General features: G+C 40.8%; 1 protein-coding gene across 11 annotated transcripts in view; it reads left to right on the top strand.

Moving 5' to 3' along the window:
* Nucleotides 1-19,052, top strand: part of LOC100118639 (tensin-1) — a 149,511-nt gene that overhangs the window by 5,271 nt on the left and 125,188 nt on the right. For 10 of the 11 annotated variants that reach the window (XM_031932730.2, XM_032600291.1, XM_016986247.3 and 7 more), the window contains exon 1: nucleotides 11,520-12,629. The exons of the other annotated variant lie outside the window; for it this stretch is intronic. In XM_031932730.2, the coding sequence (XP_031788590.1) occupies nucleotides 12,528-12,629 (102 nt within the window). In that variant the 5' untranslated portion in view covers nucleotides 11,520-12,527. Of the gene's footprint in view, nucleotides 1-11,519; nucleotides 12,630-19,052 lie in introns of those variants that run through there. 11 annotated transcript variants of the gene reach the window in all.

A 19,052-nucleotide genomic window follows, 5' to 3' on the forward strand; every position in this document is an offset into this window, starting at 1 on the left:
TATCTGATAGGGTAACTTTCCATATTTTGTAACTTATCGGGAAACAAATCTGTTTGTCTACTAAAACTATTTACAGTGTAAATTTTATTGAATGGATTATAATAATTTACTGTTGTCTTATTTCCTTGTAAGTCTCTGATAACTGTTAAATCCAGAAATTTGTTTGACCAACTATAAAGAGAAAATACTTTAAGTTGGTCGCTTGATAACATACTATTATTCATCATTATAATTAGACACTGTGGTACTTTGGAATCAAGTGACAGATAATTAGTAAAATCTAAAGTTTTTGTAAGGTTGCTATTAAAATCACTAAAATTTGAGAATGACCAATAAACCAAAAATAAAGTTTTTTCTTGATGAATTTTGTAAACTGGTAATAGGGATGATCCATGGTGCGCACTACTGCAAATCACCATGACTGGAATGATCTGATTAATCCTCATAAAAAGATGATTATCCATTTCATTCATTTGGTACAAAGATTGTGTAAAAATGATAATTTGACGTAAATTTAAATCTTGTATTTTTTTAATCAATAATTCAACTTGCTGTGCCTGATCAGACACAACATTATTAATTATAAATATTAATAATATTTGATTTATTATCAACATGTTTTATTCGTTTGAATTTACATTAACAGATTTCAAATGTTGTACTCGAACGTTTCTGTATCAACTGTCACGCTTTTACTGCATGTTTTTTATTGTGAACTCATGCCAGTTAAACTAAAGTAAAGCAAATTAAAGAACATCAATATAACGATTTTGAACATGAAAATATTTTTCTTTTCAATTATCAATACGTTTCTCCAAAGAACATTGTTTATTTATTAACAAGTTGGTTTTTTTTTCTGAATAACTATTAAAAAAAATGAAAATAAGTCAATTTGTATCATGTTCCTAGCTTATAAAAATACCTGTCATATTGTGCGCATAAATCTTACTGCCTTGAATTGTTAAAATCAAATATTTTTCTCAATCATATATTATGTGATTTGAACAGCCACCGCAATAGGGAGAATTTAATTGTATGCAAACACACGAATTCAGAAAATATATTTTCAAATAAACATGAATGAATCCTAATATTTTGTAAATTATTGTTGTACTCGATACGTTTTATAAGCAACGTAAAGAACTTGACCTACCAAAAATCTTGAAACAAGCAAAAAAGCAAAAAATCTTACATACTATTTTACGTAATTTTGCGTGTATTGAATGTTTGTGCTTTCGGGATTATTAGATAAAAAAAAAAAACAATTTTTGTGTCTAGTCTACCGTAGAAAAGCGTATCGTCCCATGTGATGTCCCATTTTTACCCGTAGGCTGATTCCAAATATGTTTTTAGTTTTTCCGTTAGTAGAGCAGTTTTGCAGATGATTAGAAAAAAATTATTATAACGCAGCTGCAGGTTCTTACACACAAGTCCCCGTTAACTCACATCTCACCCAATGCCATATAATATACACTGCAGTGCACATCGCGGCGTCAGTATAAATAAACATAATTGCTCCACGCATATTAGAAGTATAAGCTATTTATATTTATACGTAGATGTGTAGGGTGTCTATAATGCCTGTGAATTTAGTTTGCGGGAGACACCTTTGATCCCGTAGGTATACGCTATAGCGTCAATATTATACACATGCAACGGCGTCGCTTCCGTCTGCGTGGAACCGGTTTCTCGTCAACGCCGAGAAAAATGTAAACCTTACACTCGCTCATGGGGGGTAACTCTCTTACATACGATTGTATTTCCGCGTGTTCCAATGGCTTCTCGGGGGATATAGCCGATGAACGTGTATCCGCAGAATTGAGTCTTCAGATACAGCGAAGAAAAAGATTATAGTCGGGCTCGGGCCCCTTGTATCGATTTACGATCAGATAAGAGAATCAATGGGAATAGATAATGGATTGAACGAAGTACAGGAATGCTCAGCGTTATGGGAAAACGTTCAATTGCCATCGCAATACCTGTACAGCTTCAACATATTTTATACAAAAAAAACAAACAATCGATAATATGACTCAGGTTTCGATAAATGCTCTGCACAGTTTTCCTACTAAATAGTTTCTTCGAGAGCAAGCGATTCTTAAAGAGCAAGAATTCTAACGTTTCAATTTCTAAGGCAAGTATTTCACAATCTACGATTTACGATCCGATAAGAAAACAAATGGCGGAGAATAATGGAATTAACGAACTACATGGAAGTCGTTGGATCGAAATCGCTCGTGTAAATTTCACCTACTGCAGGCTATGGAGTCCGGGTGAAAGCCCAGCTCGCGCGAATCAGGATTTGCGATGCACGCGATGTGACTGTCGAAGATTTCCGATAGACCCAAGCTATGAAGTCATAGAGACCCCGAGAGTGCGTTTTGATTCCAGATGGCGTGATGTGAATGGCAAAACGTTCTTAGATGTATCCTATAGCCACAGCGTGACTTCAATTAGAAGTACGTTTCTCGGTATGGTTCGGTGGAAAAATTTTTCACGAGAAAAATGTTTAATTAATGTCAAGGAGCGGGTTATGGCCTACGAATAGATGATTTAATATTACTTTATTATTAGTGCGATGCTTCGTTAGAAGGTCTTAGATGGCATAAAAATAACTTGCCTTCATAAATATTTGTATATAAATTGCTAGGTGATTATGTTAGTAAACATATACTGCTCATGAAATTTTGATGATTATTCGAAACTTTTTAACAATAATTGTGCAGAAAAGTGTTATCCTGTTACAATAATAGAATACAAACTAAGATTCCCAGGTAGAAATCGCAACTAAATTTAACCCAAAAATAAACTTATAAGTGTCGAATTATCTAAGCCAAGAATATTGGGTTATAATTGGCTAACAGTGACATCGTTTTAACGCAAGAATAAGGTTATTTATAAGGTAACGAGTTTCGACTAATTATGTAACATAATTAGTCGAAACTCGTTACTCGGGGTTTTCGAGGACGGCAACGCTCCCCGAGGTACCTGGTGCCCAGGATGGGCAGTATCAACGTCGTCTCCTAGAGTTTCACGGAAAATTAACGACATTTTTTGTCGAGACTCGTCGATTGGGGGTTTTCGAGGTCGCTGAACACGAATATAGCGCCGTCAACGCTCCTCGAGGTACCCGGTGTCCAGGGTTGGCAGTATCAACGTCGTCTCCTGGAGTTTTATTGAAAATAACGACATATTTCGTCGAGACTCATTGATTGGGAGTTTTTGAGGTCACTGAATACGAGTAAAGGGACGATAATGTCTTTCTAGGTACCTGGTGTCCAGGGTAGACAGTATCAACATCGTCTCCTGGGATTATTTTAAGTATAGCCCCCATATCCATGCTCAGTGGCCCCAGAAATCCGTGAGTAACGTATTTCACTTAATTACTATTAAATTCCCACAAAACTCCAGAAGATGACGTTGATACTATTCACCCTGGGCACCAGGTACCTAGGAGAGCATTGCCGTCTCGATATTCGTGTTCTGCGACCGCAAAAACCCCCGAGTAGCAAAATTGGACTTATTTCCATAAATATTTATGGAGTTCTTATTTATTATCTCTTTCGCTGCACTTTATATAGGTTATGATCGCATTCGACGCGCATATTAACTCATTATAAGCTTAAAATTGGTTAAAAATTGAGTTATTTTTAACGAAAGAAATAAGGTTATTCTTACTAAGCAAGCCAACGCCTATAAGCTAATTCTTCTATCAGGGTTGCTAAGATTACGCGCTTGCAGCAGATCGAGTGTCCGTGAATAATTTCCCAAAGCCTGGGTGAATGCGAACCCGAAAAAATCCCGTAAGCTAAATGACTTCACGATAGTATCTTCTCCCGAACAATCGAATTTTTATCGAGAAACAGCACGCATCCGCGTTATCGAGTTTCCTTCGAGATTGATCGCAGTAAAGGAGTGTCCCCAGCAGTAGAGCCACTATGGCTCCACATACACTCGTTCATTGTCGGAGCGCGGATCGCATAATTGATACACATCGACTGCTACACGCGACACGCATACCACGTCTCATCGGAATACGCGCGAGTTTCGCGGATCACGACCTGGTTTTCTTTCGCGCATAAGTAATCGCTGCTACTCCGGTGGTGATTGTACGCGCTCGGATTTTAGTGCCTGACGCTTGAGCGACGGTAATTGCTCTGTCACTGGCGTTTGCAGTGATTTTCGACGCATTTTAAGTGTTCGCGCGTGAAACTAATCCTCGCAATCTTTATCTGCTTGGTTAATTCTAGGTCAGTTCTTTTCGTAAACTTTCTGATGATTATTATTATTTTTTTTTTAAATAAACGTCATTTTATCTGTGTATTATATGCTTGAATTCATTGTTAAGAAAAGAGAGGATAATAAAATTTTGAAAAATGTCGAATCTAAAAGAAATGTTTCCGGGAACCGTAAAGTAACGACAATAGACAAGTAGGTCGTTAAGTGTAGACGGAGCGATGCACTGCTGCAGCCGAGTGTAGAGCAAATCTAGGTGAAAACCCCGTCGTTTCTCGAATGCTCACTTGTATCCCGCAGTCGAAACCAACGGGTGCTAAAGATCGGCTACGTTTCTGTATACCTTCGGTCTCCAAGCGCACACAATACACCGCAGCAACATAATACAGAACAAATACAAAATTCAACGATCGCTCGCGCACGCGCGGCACGCGCCCGCACAGATGTTGCATGCGCGCCTCATACAGAGGAAGTCCAGGTGTGGCGGCGACTTTTGAAAAGTGCACGCGACGGTCCGGAGAAGAGATGAGCCATTGTCGGGTCGAAATACAAGGACGTCTGCCGGTGAATGCAGGCATAGAAATATATAGTCATGTACGCAAAAAGTGAATAAGGAAGAGGAAACGCGATAGGACTTTCGCTCTCGTTTGCGAGCAGAACTCTCCCAGCATATAGAAACGGTTTGTATTATTATACTTCGTCGATGTAGCTATTCTAGTCTGGAGTTGGCAGAGCAAACAGATCACTTAGCACTGCGGATGGATGATGATGTGTACCGGGAATTCAGCAAACGACTGGATTATTGGAAATCTAAATGCGGTCTAGGACTGCTCTGCAGAAGCTGACTGACCAATGGAAATGTTTACGAGCAAGAGTTTAATTAGAGGAGATGTGGAACGCCAATTGATCGAAGAGCTATGATTTTGTGTACATGGGATTGACACGGTTCTAAAATATTTTTTTTATTTGAGCTTTTGACATACATAATGCTTGTGATCACGGCGAGATTAGCAATCATGATGAGGGGACGTATTCATTGAGAACGCAAATGCACTGACTGGATTAATGCTTTCGCAGAAGAGATGATGAATTCAAGTGAAATAGAATTATAGTACATTCTTACTGGTTTGATTTAATGTCGGCAAGTGGAATTGTACGCATGTAAAACGAGCTTTTTGATGAGTGATCTTTCAGGACATATTTGGCTTTATTATAAATATTTCATATTCATTTAGGATTTACTAAAAAGACAATTTAAACAATTACTCCGACGAGTTCTTTGATATTTGCACTACTACTGTTGAATTTCAATGGAAATATGAAACTATACATTATCAATTCGATACACTCAATCCACCCACAAGCAATCATCCGATCCTCTAACTTCGATAAGAAACTCGAACTCAACTCTATATAGCCTATAGACCCTCCCTCGTCCAATTATGTATTCAGCCGAACTTTATTTCGCTATGTCACTCGGGGGAGTAAACAGTACCGCACATATCCATCAATACTCATTCGATCAAAAATTACAGATATCACTGAAGGCGGAATCTGAGGATGATTGTGCCTCAGACTTAGCCGCCGGGCGGGCGCATTAAAACATTATTAAGTCGCGCGATACTTCTTTGTATGTACACTCGTGTCCGCGGTTTCTTATATGGAAAAGATTATACGGTAAGCTCTGCGTGCAGTGAAAGGTTGAATCGAGAAATCGTATATCACGAATTTCGAGGGGAAGCTTCGTAGTGCGCGGCGCTTAATTTTAAAAGAAATTTATTTTTTCGAGTGTATCTGGATGTATATGATATTTAACGCTATTTTCGATTTCTTTAGATATAGATAGGATTCGGATTTTTGTGCAAATCCACGGAAAACTGGACACTTTTGGGGGTCTGAGCGAACATAATTTTAATTTGAGGGCATACTTGCCAGACCACTTTTTTTCGTTCTGTAGGTCATATAGAACCCAAAAATCTTGGGTTCCCGCGATTTCGAAATACTTATTTTTTTGCCGGTGGGTGTGCCTTCATATTTTAATTTTGTTCGCTAAGACGCTCAAGAGTGTCCAGTTTTTCGTGGATTTGCACACATAGATAGGAATTATTTGTTAGAAATAGATCGATCTTCGGAGCCACATAATTCTTCCTCTGTTTATACAAAAGGGTGATGTATCGCGATAGAATTTAGCGACGCAGTAGAGCGGAAATTTTCATTAATATACTCAAGTAATGACATAATATCTTGATCTATTTATTTTTAAAATTTAATTTATAAAAAAAAAATATTGGTAATTGTGCCATTTTATGCATATCCCCATCTTATATACGACGGTGCAATATAAATTATGTATTCTTTCCGCTGTGTGGAACAATACTTACGAAAACAATCTAATAGCACGATGGACGACACGTTGATAAGGTAACTGAAAGTTTTTTCTTCTATTTGTACCATACACGAAGAGAAATGTATCACTAAGAATTACTATACTTTATCCTAATCGGGAGACAAATTCAACCTATGCAGAAAATTTAGTATGTTTGTGTGAAAATATACTAAGATAAAATGCCCAGTACTTGAACAGCTATTAAGACAAAACTAGAAAGTTATTGATTTTGTATGGATAAATTTCAGTATATCAAAAAATGTCTCACAGTTGGAGACTATTTGACGCGATAATACCAGTACTTGGATGCGATTTTAACCCAGTAGTTGGACATTGTGATTAAAAGTGTCCAACTACTGCTTTATGAAAACCGTGTGCTCGGTGAAGTTGAACAATCCTGAAAAAATTTGCTCTAATAGGACTCCAGAGCAAACTATTAAATCACCCTTTTGAATTTATTTTTGTGAAAAAGTAATCAAAGTCTTACACATATTTTTCGTAATGGTGTTTACAACGCTGATCCGCTTTAGTTTTTGAGGTTAATAAGCTGCACAGATGTAAGACAAAAATGGGGCAAAGTAAAACACAATTTCAACAATCCTTACAAAAGATTCTGCCAATTAACAAATATTGTCATTTCCGAAAATCAGACTCTCAAGTGAAATATAATAATGTAAATGATGAAATAAAAAAAAAATTTTTTGAAACCATGAATGCCGGTAAAATTGTTTAATTATTCTTTATGATTGTAAATATACAATGTATATTATATATTAAAAAATGCAGAGAGTACGATACACGTATCCAGAAAACGCCAGACTAAACAATATATGATAGTTGTGACAAATACTGATAGTAGGAATGTACAGAATGAGTTAATAATTTGTTGAACAAACAAACGTTAGATGATGTTTCACTTTATATACCAGAAAGTTATTCTATTTTTTCTGAATTTTATGAAAGTACTGTTCGAATTTCAAGTGCTAAAACTGTAGATATATTCATAAGCACTGTAAATCAAAATAATGATTAATAGAAGAAAGAGAGAAGAGTACGTATTACTGGAAGTGTATGCTATGAACTTTTTACTTACATCCTTCAACAAAAGTGCTGATTAGGAAAAAAAGTTCTGAGTGTTTTCTTCTCAGAATTCAAAGGTACACTGCAATTCAATATGGAGTATTAAATAAAAGTTTATGTTGTATGGCCAAATGAACATTTTTGTTTTTTTTTTCAGTTATTAAAATAACTGGAATATATTGTAATGAAACAGCAGTTCTCTTCAAAATTTTTCTTTCGCTAGGATCAGTTTTAAATACAATGAAGAAAGATCATTATGCATTGTTCTAAAAAAATTTATAATTTTACCTGTAGCAAAGTAATCAGTTTTTAGAAAATGTCCGTGCGGAGGGATGTGTGTGTATGTACGTATATCGTCATAATTCTGGAACCACGCGATCGGTCGTAATAAAATTTGGCATGCATGTTTTCTGATTCTGAATTCGGGAACATTTTTTTTTATTATTCTGACCATTTTATTGCCATGTTTTAGATATTTTTGATTTTTGAAAAAATATTTTTGCATTTTTTGATAATGACATTTTGCACTATTGTCATGCTAATATAAGCAATATATTATATCTCTTAATTTGTTTACTCAGATAGTATGACCTAATTAAATAAAAGTATATCTTGGTAGTTATGAAATCTATAAAAAAAGCTGTATTATATTACTGTAATCGAAATTCGCGTCTTGCGATGTACTGTTAGAAAACACGAGACTAATCTGTAATAAAGTGCGCACAATCTAATTTTTTCTGAAGCCGTGAAATTAATGATATTTTTAACTCTAAAGCGGTAAATAATAACATTCACCTGCAAAGAGTCAGTTAGTACAAATAGTAAATTGTGCGTCAAGGGGAGAAAATAGGCTATTTCAAGCGAGGGTGAGGTGTTCAGCACGAGACGTAGACGAGTGCTGAAACTACCTCATCCGAGTGTCCATTTCAAGTTAGTTGTTAGTAAGCGTGTATTTTACACAATTTATAAATTTTGCAAATCCTTAAAAAAAATGTATTTATTGCGCTGGCCATTGCAATGGCCATTTTTCCCCACTCGAGTTCGAACTTTTTCACACACGCTTGAAATGAACGATTTTCTACGATACTTTCTGGCGTGAAAAGAGGTTCATTTCATGCCTGAGTTGTGAAAAATTAATTACTTGAAACGTGGTCTTTGCGTCGAGCACTGCAAGTCTTTGGCGTAAATAACACAATGTGCTACTCTTCTTAAGGAGAGACGATATATTATCCATATGTTCGCAGTAGTTTACATCTTAATTATTTCAGCTGTTATAAGATCTTGTATAAAATTACATTTTTATATTTTGCTGAGTATAAGTAATATAAAGACAGTATCTTCTCTTAGAAAAGTGATCGACTTTGTTATGAAGCATTTAATTGATTGGTCGCCTGGTATAAGAATTAAGGAACGTGAATTTCATTACATAACCATAATTAATGACATGGTAAGGAATGCGTGAAGCGCACTTAGATTTCCTAGTACCGAAAGAAAATTGATTGACTGTTGATGTACTAAGTATTTTAATTTTAAAATAGAACATCAAACACGAGGAATCTTATATTGAATAAATAATAAAATTGCACAAATGAATTCTAAACGTAATTCTTAATTTAAATAAAGTTTTCCACATCTTCACATAAATATTTTTAAAAAATCTTCAAAGCAGATCTTATAGCAAAACACTTGACTTTAAACATTCTGCATACAGCTTGCTCGTGTGGTCGATCTTTCGCGACGACTCTCGGCTGCACTCATCGCAGACGGCGCGATACGACTCGATATCATTCCTGCCCGCGTAGTTCCCTCAAATACACATGCACACACACTTGCACTGCTACGTATATTTGTGAAAAGCAAAAAGCTGAGGATTTCATCGCGGCATAACTTTTTAAACTTTTTTGTTCTGTTACTCATACGACGCGGAATTGGAAACGTCCATACGCGACGTGTTTGATGCCGAACGTAACGGTAAGACGCGACGGCTCGTATAGGGTGATTGTAGAATTTAATTGCGACGTGTAGTCGTTTTGCCGCGCAAAGATGAGATTCTGGGTTTTTAGTATTACTTTTATTAAAAATAGAGGTTGTTAATTCTGATCTCGTGCGTATAGTCATCATGGTTTTATCCATATAACTGCTAGTTTGATAAAGAGGTAATGATTAGCTGCCACAACGCGGCGGCATGCTAAATACCGATTTCGAGTTTATAATTATTAAATGAAAGTGACTGCATATTAAACATATAAACGAGTTTACTCTCTCTAAAAATCTATGAAAGAAAATTTTAGATGCGCTAACGAGTGTTGTGGTATGTGTATAATCAGACAGAAGAAGTCGTCAAGCTTTTCTTAAATATATTAGTTTGTATGTTCAAAATGCTATGCAAACCTAAACAGTGAACGATATCAGAGGAGAGAAATAAGGAGAATCCTTTACGGCCATTACAACTTTAAGGTTTAATAATATAGCGGCTTTATTAAAATTAACAGGTACTTTATCGCTTGCTCGGAATCCGACATCTTGTATACGTGTTTTTAGTATCCGTTTATTCGATTACTTTTCTCGAAAAGTTTGCTTTTATGTAAAACGGCCCGACCGAAATAAAAAGTTGTTAGAAATCAGAGAAAATTTCGACTCCGCCATCTCTTCCGCTGTATAGCGACTTAATTCAATTCGACGGCACGTGCGAGAGGCTGCTGACTCGTCGGCGCTTTGAGAAAGTTTTTGCAAATAGCCGCTACTCAGTCACTCGCAAAATCTTCAAAGGATTTCGCCTCCATGTAACAGCGTAGCGTCGCGCGAAGGGCAGCGCGAGAAAAGAGATGGCGTCAAAAGCTGCGTGCGTCTATTAGGAATGTTCGTGCTGGGAGTGTACTGAAAACAGAATGATTGAAAATTATACATTTACATTAATCTTGTATAAATAGGTTTCCATGGTGATTCAATTCAAAGTATGATAAATTAATTGATAATTGCTACTGGAAAGATTCTAATATTTTATTTAGAGGCATGGTAGAATACCCTGGTAGAAAAGCGCCCATTTGAAATGATTGTAAAGGTAAAAACTGGCAAAGTAAAATGTGAAAAGTAGACCAGACATTTTAAATTTCCCAAAAGTAGCGAATTCTTATATAATTTTTATTTACTAGCTTTTTGAGTTTAAAAATATTAAAAATTAAGAGTAAATATGAAAATATGTTTGTTCATAATAATAATCACGAACCTCTTAGAGCACCGATGAATGCATACCTAGTTTTTTATAAAATTGTATACAATAATATAAGCACAAGAAATTTCAAACCTTTGTATCTGAAAATACTGACAAATATTAATTAACATTGTAAACATTTCTTTGATTCAGCGTTTTTCCCAATGATTTTGAATTTTAAAATATTTCAATAACCAATCGGAAAATCATTTTGCGTTCCTATCTCAGTAGCTTTCTTTATTCACCTTACAACCAGCATCTCATAATTTGAATAAGCAATATCGAGTCGCCGAAAATTCCACTTGGCAAAAAAGTCGATCCTCTCAACTTTTCGCAGTCGAGCGCACATCACTCCACAGTCTGCATCAGTGCATACACACTCGAGATTGCGCATTTCGTCTCCCCAACATACACCCTGCACCAAAAAATCACAAACACAAGCAGACAGCAGCAGACGGCGTCCCTTTAAACGAATACACGCAGCCGAAGCAGGCGGCGCACGTTTCCTCCGTCCGGAGAGTCTCTTCTCCACAGGAGCAAGAGAGCTGAAAGAGAGGGAGAGAACGGCTCGAGCCGCAGCCGCTTCCCGGCCGGTATTTTGCTGTCAGTCGACGCTAGACCGCGGGACGAGCTGGTCGCGCGCGCTCCTGCATCGTTGTAACAGGCAGAGATATTCAAACTCGAACGCGCTTCCCGTTCGATTTTTGCGATACGTAAATCACGCAGACGCATACGAGTACAGACGCTTAAAATAGGAATTGCGCATTCGCTCATGTTCATGATCGGAGTAATAAAAGCTCGTGTAATGCATGCGATAACGAGCGAAAGAGGAAACTCAGCCGATCTTCTTCCATAAGTCTTGCATAACGCCCCTGTCAGTGCGGAAAATTCAAATCGGCCAGCCGCGCGCGATTATTATAATGAATTGATAATAGTGTGCATATAGTCCCCTCGGAGCATGCGCAAGCCGGCGCGCGTTACTCGCGAGAAAAATCTAGTGGTACACGCACAGATCGCTGCAGTCGGAGAAGAGGCGCCGAGCGGTGCGATTGTTCGATCGAACGGAGGCTGATGTCATTCCGAAGAGAACTGATCGTGGGGTCGCGATCGAGTAAATTGACTGTGGACTAGTGATTTTTGATTGGACGTTTTCGAGTGCAGTGACGATCTTTATTTTACCTTTGTATCCAGTTTTTCAAGTCGTTCGATAAGATACGGTCGATCGCTGAGGAACGAATTAATCAACGGACGCGCTCAATCGCGAAGCCGGAGAGATCATGCCAACCGTCCGAGCTCAAGCGGCCCGCGGGCAAAGCGGCCGCAGACTCTTCGCGAAATCAAGTCCGCAGTTGAGTCTACATCGAAGCTATTAGATGCGCGGAGAGGATGTAGAAGCGCCATGAGCATTCATAACCACGCGGGACAATTCAATCAGCCCTGGCTTCGAGCTCGTAACTGCACTGCTGTCGAAGAGTGAGATTAATATTTACATCGAAATTAAAATCGAGGAAGCGCGTAGGAGCATGAAAATATCCGAGGCCTAAGTAATAAACCTAATACATCGGCAACGGGGAAAAGTTAACATACCGAAGAAAGAAAAAAAGAGTCTGTAACATGCCGTGGATTAAGTGCCTGGGCGGCGGAGGCGGCAAGACCAGCCGATCGGGTAGTCGCAAGCCGCTGAGCGTCAGCCAACCGATTCATCTACTCGTCAAGGTGAGTCTTATTATAATATGCGCAATGTTATTCCAGTACACTCGAATGAAAAGTACGATGACACTCGAGGCGTTTATTTATCGAGCCGACGACGTGACTAATTTTTGGCCGGCGATTGAAGGGTCTTTGTGTCGTGCGTCAGTTTGTTTGTTTGGACTGCCGGAGGCAGCTCTTGAGAGGTTGTAAAAAGGGCCCCGTGTGTACGCGACGATTCATCCGATCGTAAAAGTCATTTCTTAGCCAATTCCCAGGCTCGAGCATAATCTAATAATAATATCGGCCGCCGTTGTTATGGATATAATTACAATGGCTTTCAGAAGCGGAGCGATTGGTAGATCTAAATTGAAAACGAACGAGCGAGAGCTGCTTGCGTAAAAAAGCCACGCGCAATGTTAAATCAGATTCCTCTTATCGAACCCCCAATTAACCAGTGCAAACAAGCCTACTCTCGTATCGCTGCGAACGTTAAATAAAAAACAACTTTATCCCAGTTTAATACAAAAATCTCTCTGTACACAACGGAGGCCATAGCTATGCCTACGTGTATGTAACGCATATATCTCACGCCAGCATCGAGCGCCTTTTCCAAGAACAATAAACCCAAGGAGATCCGAGCCAGAAGGGCTTTTCCGTCGTCGGCGCTTTAATAATAATCGACGCCGTTAATTTTTATTACCCCGGCGGCTGCGGTCGATCTTTTATCGAGGCTTACAGGGGACCTGTTGTCACACGTGCGCCGCCGAGCGATTAATTCTAGCCGCGCGCGCGACGCGAATAGATAGTGGTAAAGGATGGAGTTTGGCTTATTTGCCGCTCGTGTAAAGAATGTAGAGTAATTCGGTGGTACGATACTTGGAAGCCTGGCTCGTAAATCCCCGCGGAGAATTTCGGGAAATCGAGATTCCGCGACTCTCGTGTGCCTTAAAAAATGATCTCATTCGTTTATGCTCGGTTACACATTCGTCAAAATCTCAGCCGAGCTGCCTACTTGTGAGTCGTTGCAAAACAATTGTCTCTCGCGTGCCTGAATTAATTTTTGTCAACGAGTTCCACTCGAAAAATAATGGGACTCGCGACGCGCGAAGTGTGTTCCACTTGCGTAACTGTGCATACAGGGATAGCCTGTTAGCGCGTATTACGTTGCGAACGTTGCTCCCCGATGCGAATTTTCAGTCTTCTATTTTTCCTCAATAAGCGCGAGCTCTTGTTTCGCCCGAGCTGCAAGCTGTCTCCTGTTACAACCGCTGATGGGTCTTTTACGAACTGACTTACATCGGCTGCGGATTGAATTTTTTATCGATACTTTGCACGTATTATAAACGCTGCAGTACTTGTCGGGGATTTTACGAGCACTCGAAGCCGTTAAAGTTGGTTGTTTGCAAAATAAACCTTTCAGAGGGACAAAGAGAATTCCCGTGAGTGTTTCGCATTAGGATCACCGAAATTCCCCCGATAATTAGCCACAAGCGCGACGAAGCCATGACTAACGAAACGAGAACAGTCGTCAGTACAGCATCAACCGAAGCCGCCCGTGATCTCATCGGTCGCGCGCGACACTCGAGCAGATGTAGAAAAAGACATTTATTACACCAGCAGCGCGCAAGAGGAAGACAAAAATCGAAAGGGGGAGTATAGGACGCGGCGGACTTTCCTCGGGAATGTCCATAAAGACGCCGGAGATACGGAATCTCGAATACGGGACGCGCGGGCGCGCGGTCCTCCGAAAAGTTTACGGCGCCGGCGAGGACCCGCCGCGTGAACGCATACGGGTGAGCCTGAGAGTCTCGCGTGTATAAAGCGCACACGCGGCGGCTGATTTATTAATTCGGGACCGAGAGACCCTCCCGCGGAGTGTCTTCATAAATTTTTAATGAAGCGTGATGGGACTCGGCTACCGCATCGGGGTTTAATTTATAAATGGTCCACTACTGCTGACTTTTGTTTTGGTGCGTTGAATTCGCGAAACAGCCAAGACGAGCGTGTGTTTATGCAGGGGTGGGAGCTGATGCGTCATACACGCGGTCGTGCTTTGATAGTGATTGGCGGCGCAGATAAGAATACGTTGTTATGCTGATGCAGGGCGTGTTTCGCGCGAATGAATATTGACAGTTGCGACACATCTTAAGTGTCTCCAATGGGCTATTTTCGCTGATGATTCCGCGTCGCGGCTGAATGGAAACATTGATAAAGCGCTACGTAAAGAACTTTTTCTCTTTCGCGGCGGTGATATCATCCTTAAATTCGAGCATATAACTCGACGCTTTGTATAAGTTTCGCTACGCTATTATCGACGGGTCGTAAAACTCACCACACGCACGCGTTTTCCGAGTTCCCGATTGAAAGACAACATTATGGCTCGCCGCAGCTGTTCCCGCATCAACTCTTCCGGTCCGACGACGTCTGTTTACGCCGGCCCATTGAGCGGCGGACTGATCCACGCTAGCCATGGCGAAATGCTCAATATAGCGAGTAGATTAGGAGGATCCCAATTACACGCTCTGCAGCCAGCGGCCTCGTTCTATTTACGCCGACGCGTTACATGTACCCGCAGTTTTTGGGAAAAAAAGCAGCTATAGGGCCGGACGGAAATAGGTATGCTAGCGCGCAAGGTCGCGGCAACGCCGACCGAACGAAGCTGCGATGCGCAACTGTTGCTCTCGATTATTGACGAGCATTTTATTCCGATAAGACGTCCGCGATTCTCCGAATATGAGCGACCGAAAAATTTACATAGAACTTTTAATACTCGCGCGCCTGACGTATAATCTCGCATAACCTGGATTTCTCTCGCGCAGGCAGCCGAGAGCTTCAAAGAAACTTAACTCGCCTTATTTCGATGCCTTATCCGAACAACACACACACACACGCATAGTCTGCGTTGGATTTCATGCACGACTCCAATATTTACATTTTTCGTCGCCGCGCGAGTTTTCTTATCGGCGTATATAATGACGGCTTCATTCGCGCGCGCGAGCGCATACACATAAGCCGGGAAAATAATGCGCGCCGGCGTGCGCACGCTCTCTCTCGCGCACACAGAGACATGCTATTACGCAAAAGTTTGCGTATTCCGTTATCGCGCCGGCACATCTATGCTGTACAGCGTCGAGTGTATGTCTTATAAGCCGTGTGTATAGTTGGCTGCGAATATAACTCTATAGCGCGCCATGGAAACTTCGGAAAAATTTTTCAGCCGTGCTTGAAAATGTGACGAGTTCTTTTTTTTCATCACGTTGCGAAATGCGAGAAGTTTTGTTTTCCGCGACGACTGCGTGTACATGTAGGACACATTTTAATGCGTATGCTACCGGCGTAAGCGCGAGATAATAAAACGTGTCGTTTCATCTCGTCTTCTTTTTTTTTTAGAAACGACGACGAAATATTTTTTACGGCGGCACATACACGCTATCTTGTACCTACCGGATTAGTAGATTAGAGACGAGAAGAAGAAGAAAAATAAGTTTCTAACGAAATAATCAGCTGATTTCCGAGCCTCTTACATATCATCCTCTCTCGCTATTAGCGGAACGATACATCACAAGCTGTACGAGTCAATTTTCCCGGTCCTGCAGCCTCAGCTGAAATCTCTCCTGGCGCCAATGCACTCGCCCAGATTTATCATGCGTTTATCGTCATATATAAATAATTAATGCTCCGCTCTGCTCGCTCATTCATCAGTATACGTCGATTTGCGCAGGGGATTTACATGCACGCGCTTGGCTCTTTTTCGTCCTCCGCGACACACACATACACGTACGGGGGGGCATACACGCGAGGAAAAACGAATAAATTGGGATGTAAATCATTTGCGAGAGGATGGGAGGATAGTTACCTTTGCTGGCATTTCTCTGACGATAAATACACATTCTTAAATATACGAAGGGACTATATGCGCGGACTATATCGTCGGGTTATATGCGCCCGGGAAAATTTGCATACGCTCCAAATGAGCGGATTTTAATGGATTATTAAGGGGTATTATTACGGACAGGCTACTTTGGCAACCGCATGGGCGCGCGCGAATGCGCTGAAAAAAGTGTCTTTAATGCCGGCCATAACGAGCTTGTATCTTAACTGCCTAATTAGCCGAAAATCATTCAAATTAGCTACTTAAATGCGCAACTCAAAGGAACCGCGTCAAAAGTCCAATAAACGAAAACACACAAGCCGCGCGCAGCTGCTGCAAACAAACGCAAAGGTCAAAACAGCTCTCGCGCGCTTTCCACTAATTAACCCATTGTCGATATTCAAAGCACAAGTTGAGCAAGAAAATTAGCTACAAGAGAAAAGCTGTACGACCGGACAAAAGCCTCGCCACCGCGAAGCAATAACAGCCTCGGAATCTCTCTCTCTCACTCTCTTGGCTGACTGAAATAACATAAACGAACGGCTTGGCCGCTTTGCATGCAATTAACTGCCCTGCCGCTGCTGTTGCTGCTCCTTTTTGTATACGCGCACGCGGAAGCTCGATCTCGACGCCTACGCGACGAGAGAAGCCTGGAAATTCCATTTCCGCTCGCGCGACAGCTCGGATTATATTTGCGTAGCTTTTATCTAGCCTGGAATTTCGACTTTTTTCCTTTGTTGCTGCAGCAGTGCAGCGTGTGTATACAAGAGCCATCGAAAAATCGATTTCCTTTTCAGTATCCCACGGGAGAGAAAGTACACTCGATACACAAACGCAGAGAGCCGAGGTTGACGCAACACCGAAATAAAACCGAGTTCGCGAAGCTCTTTAACCTTCCCACTCTCTTCGCCAGCTCTCGTGCGATAATTCAATTCCGCCACTACGAGCGCTTGAACAAACTGAATTGCCGGCTCGCGTTCTTTTTTCGCCATAAATAGAACTCGCTGCAGCCTCTCTATCGTAATCCTGCGTCGGTAAGGCGCCGTACTCTACGAGCATCAACGTTGAAAATATTTTTCAACGACGCTCTCTATTGTCTCTCTTTCTCCGCCTACTTTCCTCTGCCCGGAAAAAATCTCCATAGAGGGCAAGCCGCGTCGTTAGAGGTTAATGCGCGCTACCGCTCGGCGAGGAGAGGTTGAAAGGTGAGGATCAGTTAAGGGGTGACGTAGGTGTTTAGCCGAACCGATCAGATAATGCGAACTTTGACGCGACTGTATGCGTGTACGAATCGCTCGACTTTCCTTTGTCCGGAAGGTCGCTTTAATTGATATGTAGATTCCGTTAAAAGCGAGAACTTTATGGGCTTTTCACACGCGTGCACCGAACTCTCGGTTTTACGACTTTTCTCCTCGTTACGCGCAGCTCACGCCCCGAGAGTCGTATACCGACGCTTTTTTTCCTGTAGCTTTCTCTCCAGGGAGAAAGAAACTGTTATCTCCCGCTGCTATACACCCGAAAATTTTTAACTCCCATACCCTTTCATTTCTGGTAAGTATACTCGGGCCGTATTCTCCGACTTTTTTTACGACTTTTAAATTGTCCCGAAAATCGCTAGAGTCACTTAGAGCTTCGCTTTTGGACTCTACAGAGAATACACGCGGTGAATCGAACTGAAGAATATATTCAAACGGTGATAATATGGAGTCATCCTTTTTAAGTGCGCGATTTCAAAAGCCCGCCGATAACGCCTCGTTTAACGGATATCCGATACGCGCGCCTTGATTTACGGCTTTCGTTTTATACGGAAAAGTCCGGCCATTAAAACTGTTTCAGAAAATTTCAAACTTTCGTGAAAGCGTTTTTCACCCGCTCGCTTTTGCCGCCTGTAATAATCGTTATACTCCGCGCTGGTAAACATATTTTTTTCGCGCGCAGCGCTATCCTTGGAAAAAAAACAACGCGATATCGAGGATTTAATTGGCCGTAATTCTGTGGAATTCGAATTTAGCGTCGGAGTACACGCGAGCAATTAACTCCGGCGAACGATCAACGTTTTGAGAGAGTCATAGATGATCGAATCGAATTCGCGTAGGCGATAAACGACTGATGTTTATATATACCAACCGCGAAGGCTGGGTTAATTCTCGACGATGAGATCGACTCGATTCGAGAGTTAAAAATACAAGCTTTCTTCATATCGAGTTCGAAGTTGACGGAGGCGTGGCCGTAATGTTCGACTCTCTTTTGTTCTTCGTTCATTGTTTGGATTATTCGCAAGCAATGATCGTCGCGACTTCAAAGCTCGCTTTTGATTTACGCGCTCGCGCGTGGGCGTCCTTAAACAAACGCACGTGATAAATATTGCTCATAGATCTCTCTCTCTCTCTCTCTCTCTCTCTCTCTCTCTCTCTCTCTCTCTCTCTCTCTCTCTCTCTCTCTCTCTCTCTCTCTTTCCGAAAGCAAAGTTTACAGCTAATATATTATTCCGCCGTTGGTCTGACGTCTATTTTTAAACGCCGACGATATAATCCATCTTCGAGAGCTGCCATGAAAGGAACCGCTCGTCAGCTCGT

This window comes from Nasonia vitripennis, chromosome 5 (genome assembly GCF_009193385.2).
Source record: "Nasonia vitripennis strain AsymCx chromosome 5, Nvit_psr_1.1, whole genome shotgun sequence".
Classification (NCBI taxonomy): Eukaryota; Metazoa; Arthropoda; class Insecta; order Hymenoptera; family Pteromalidae; genus Nasonia; species Nasonia vitripennis.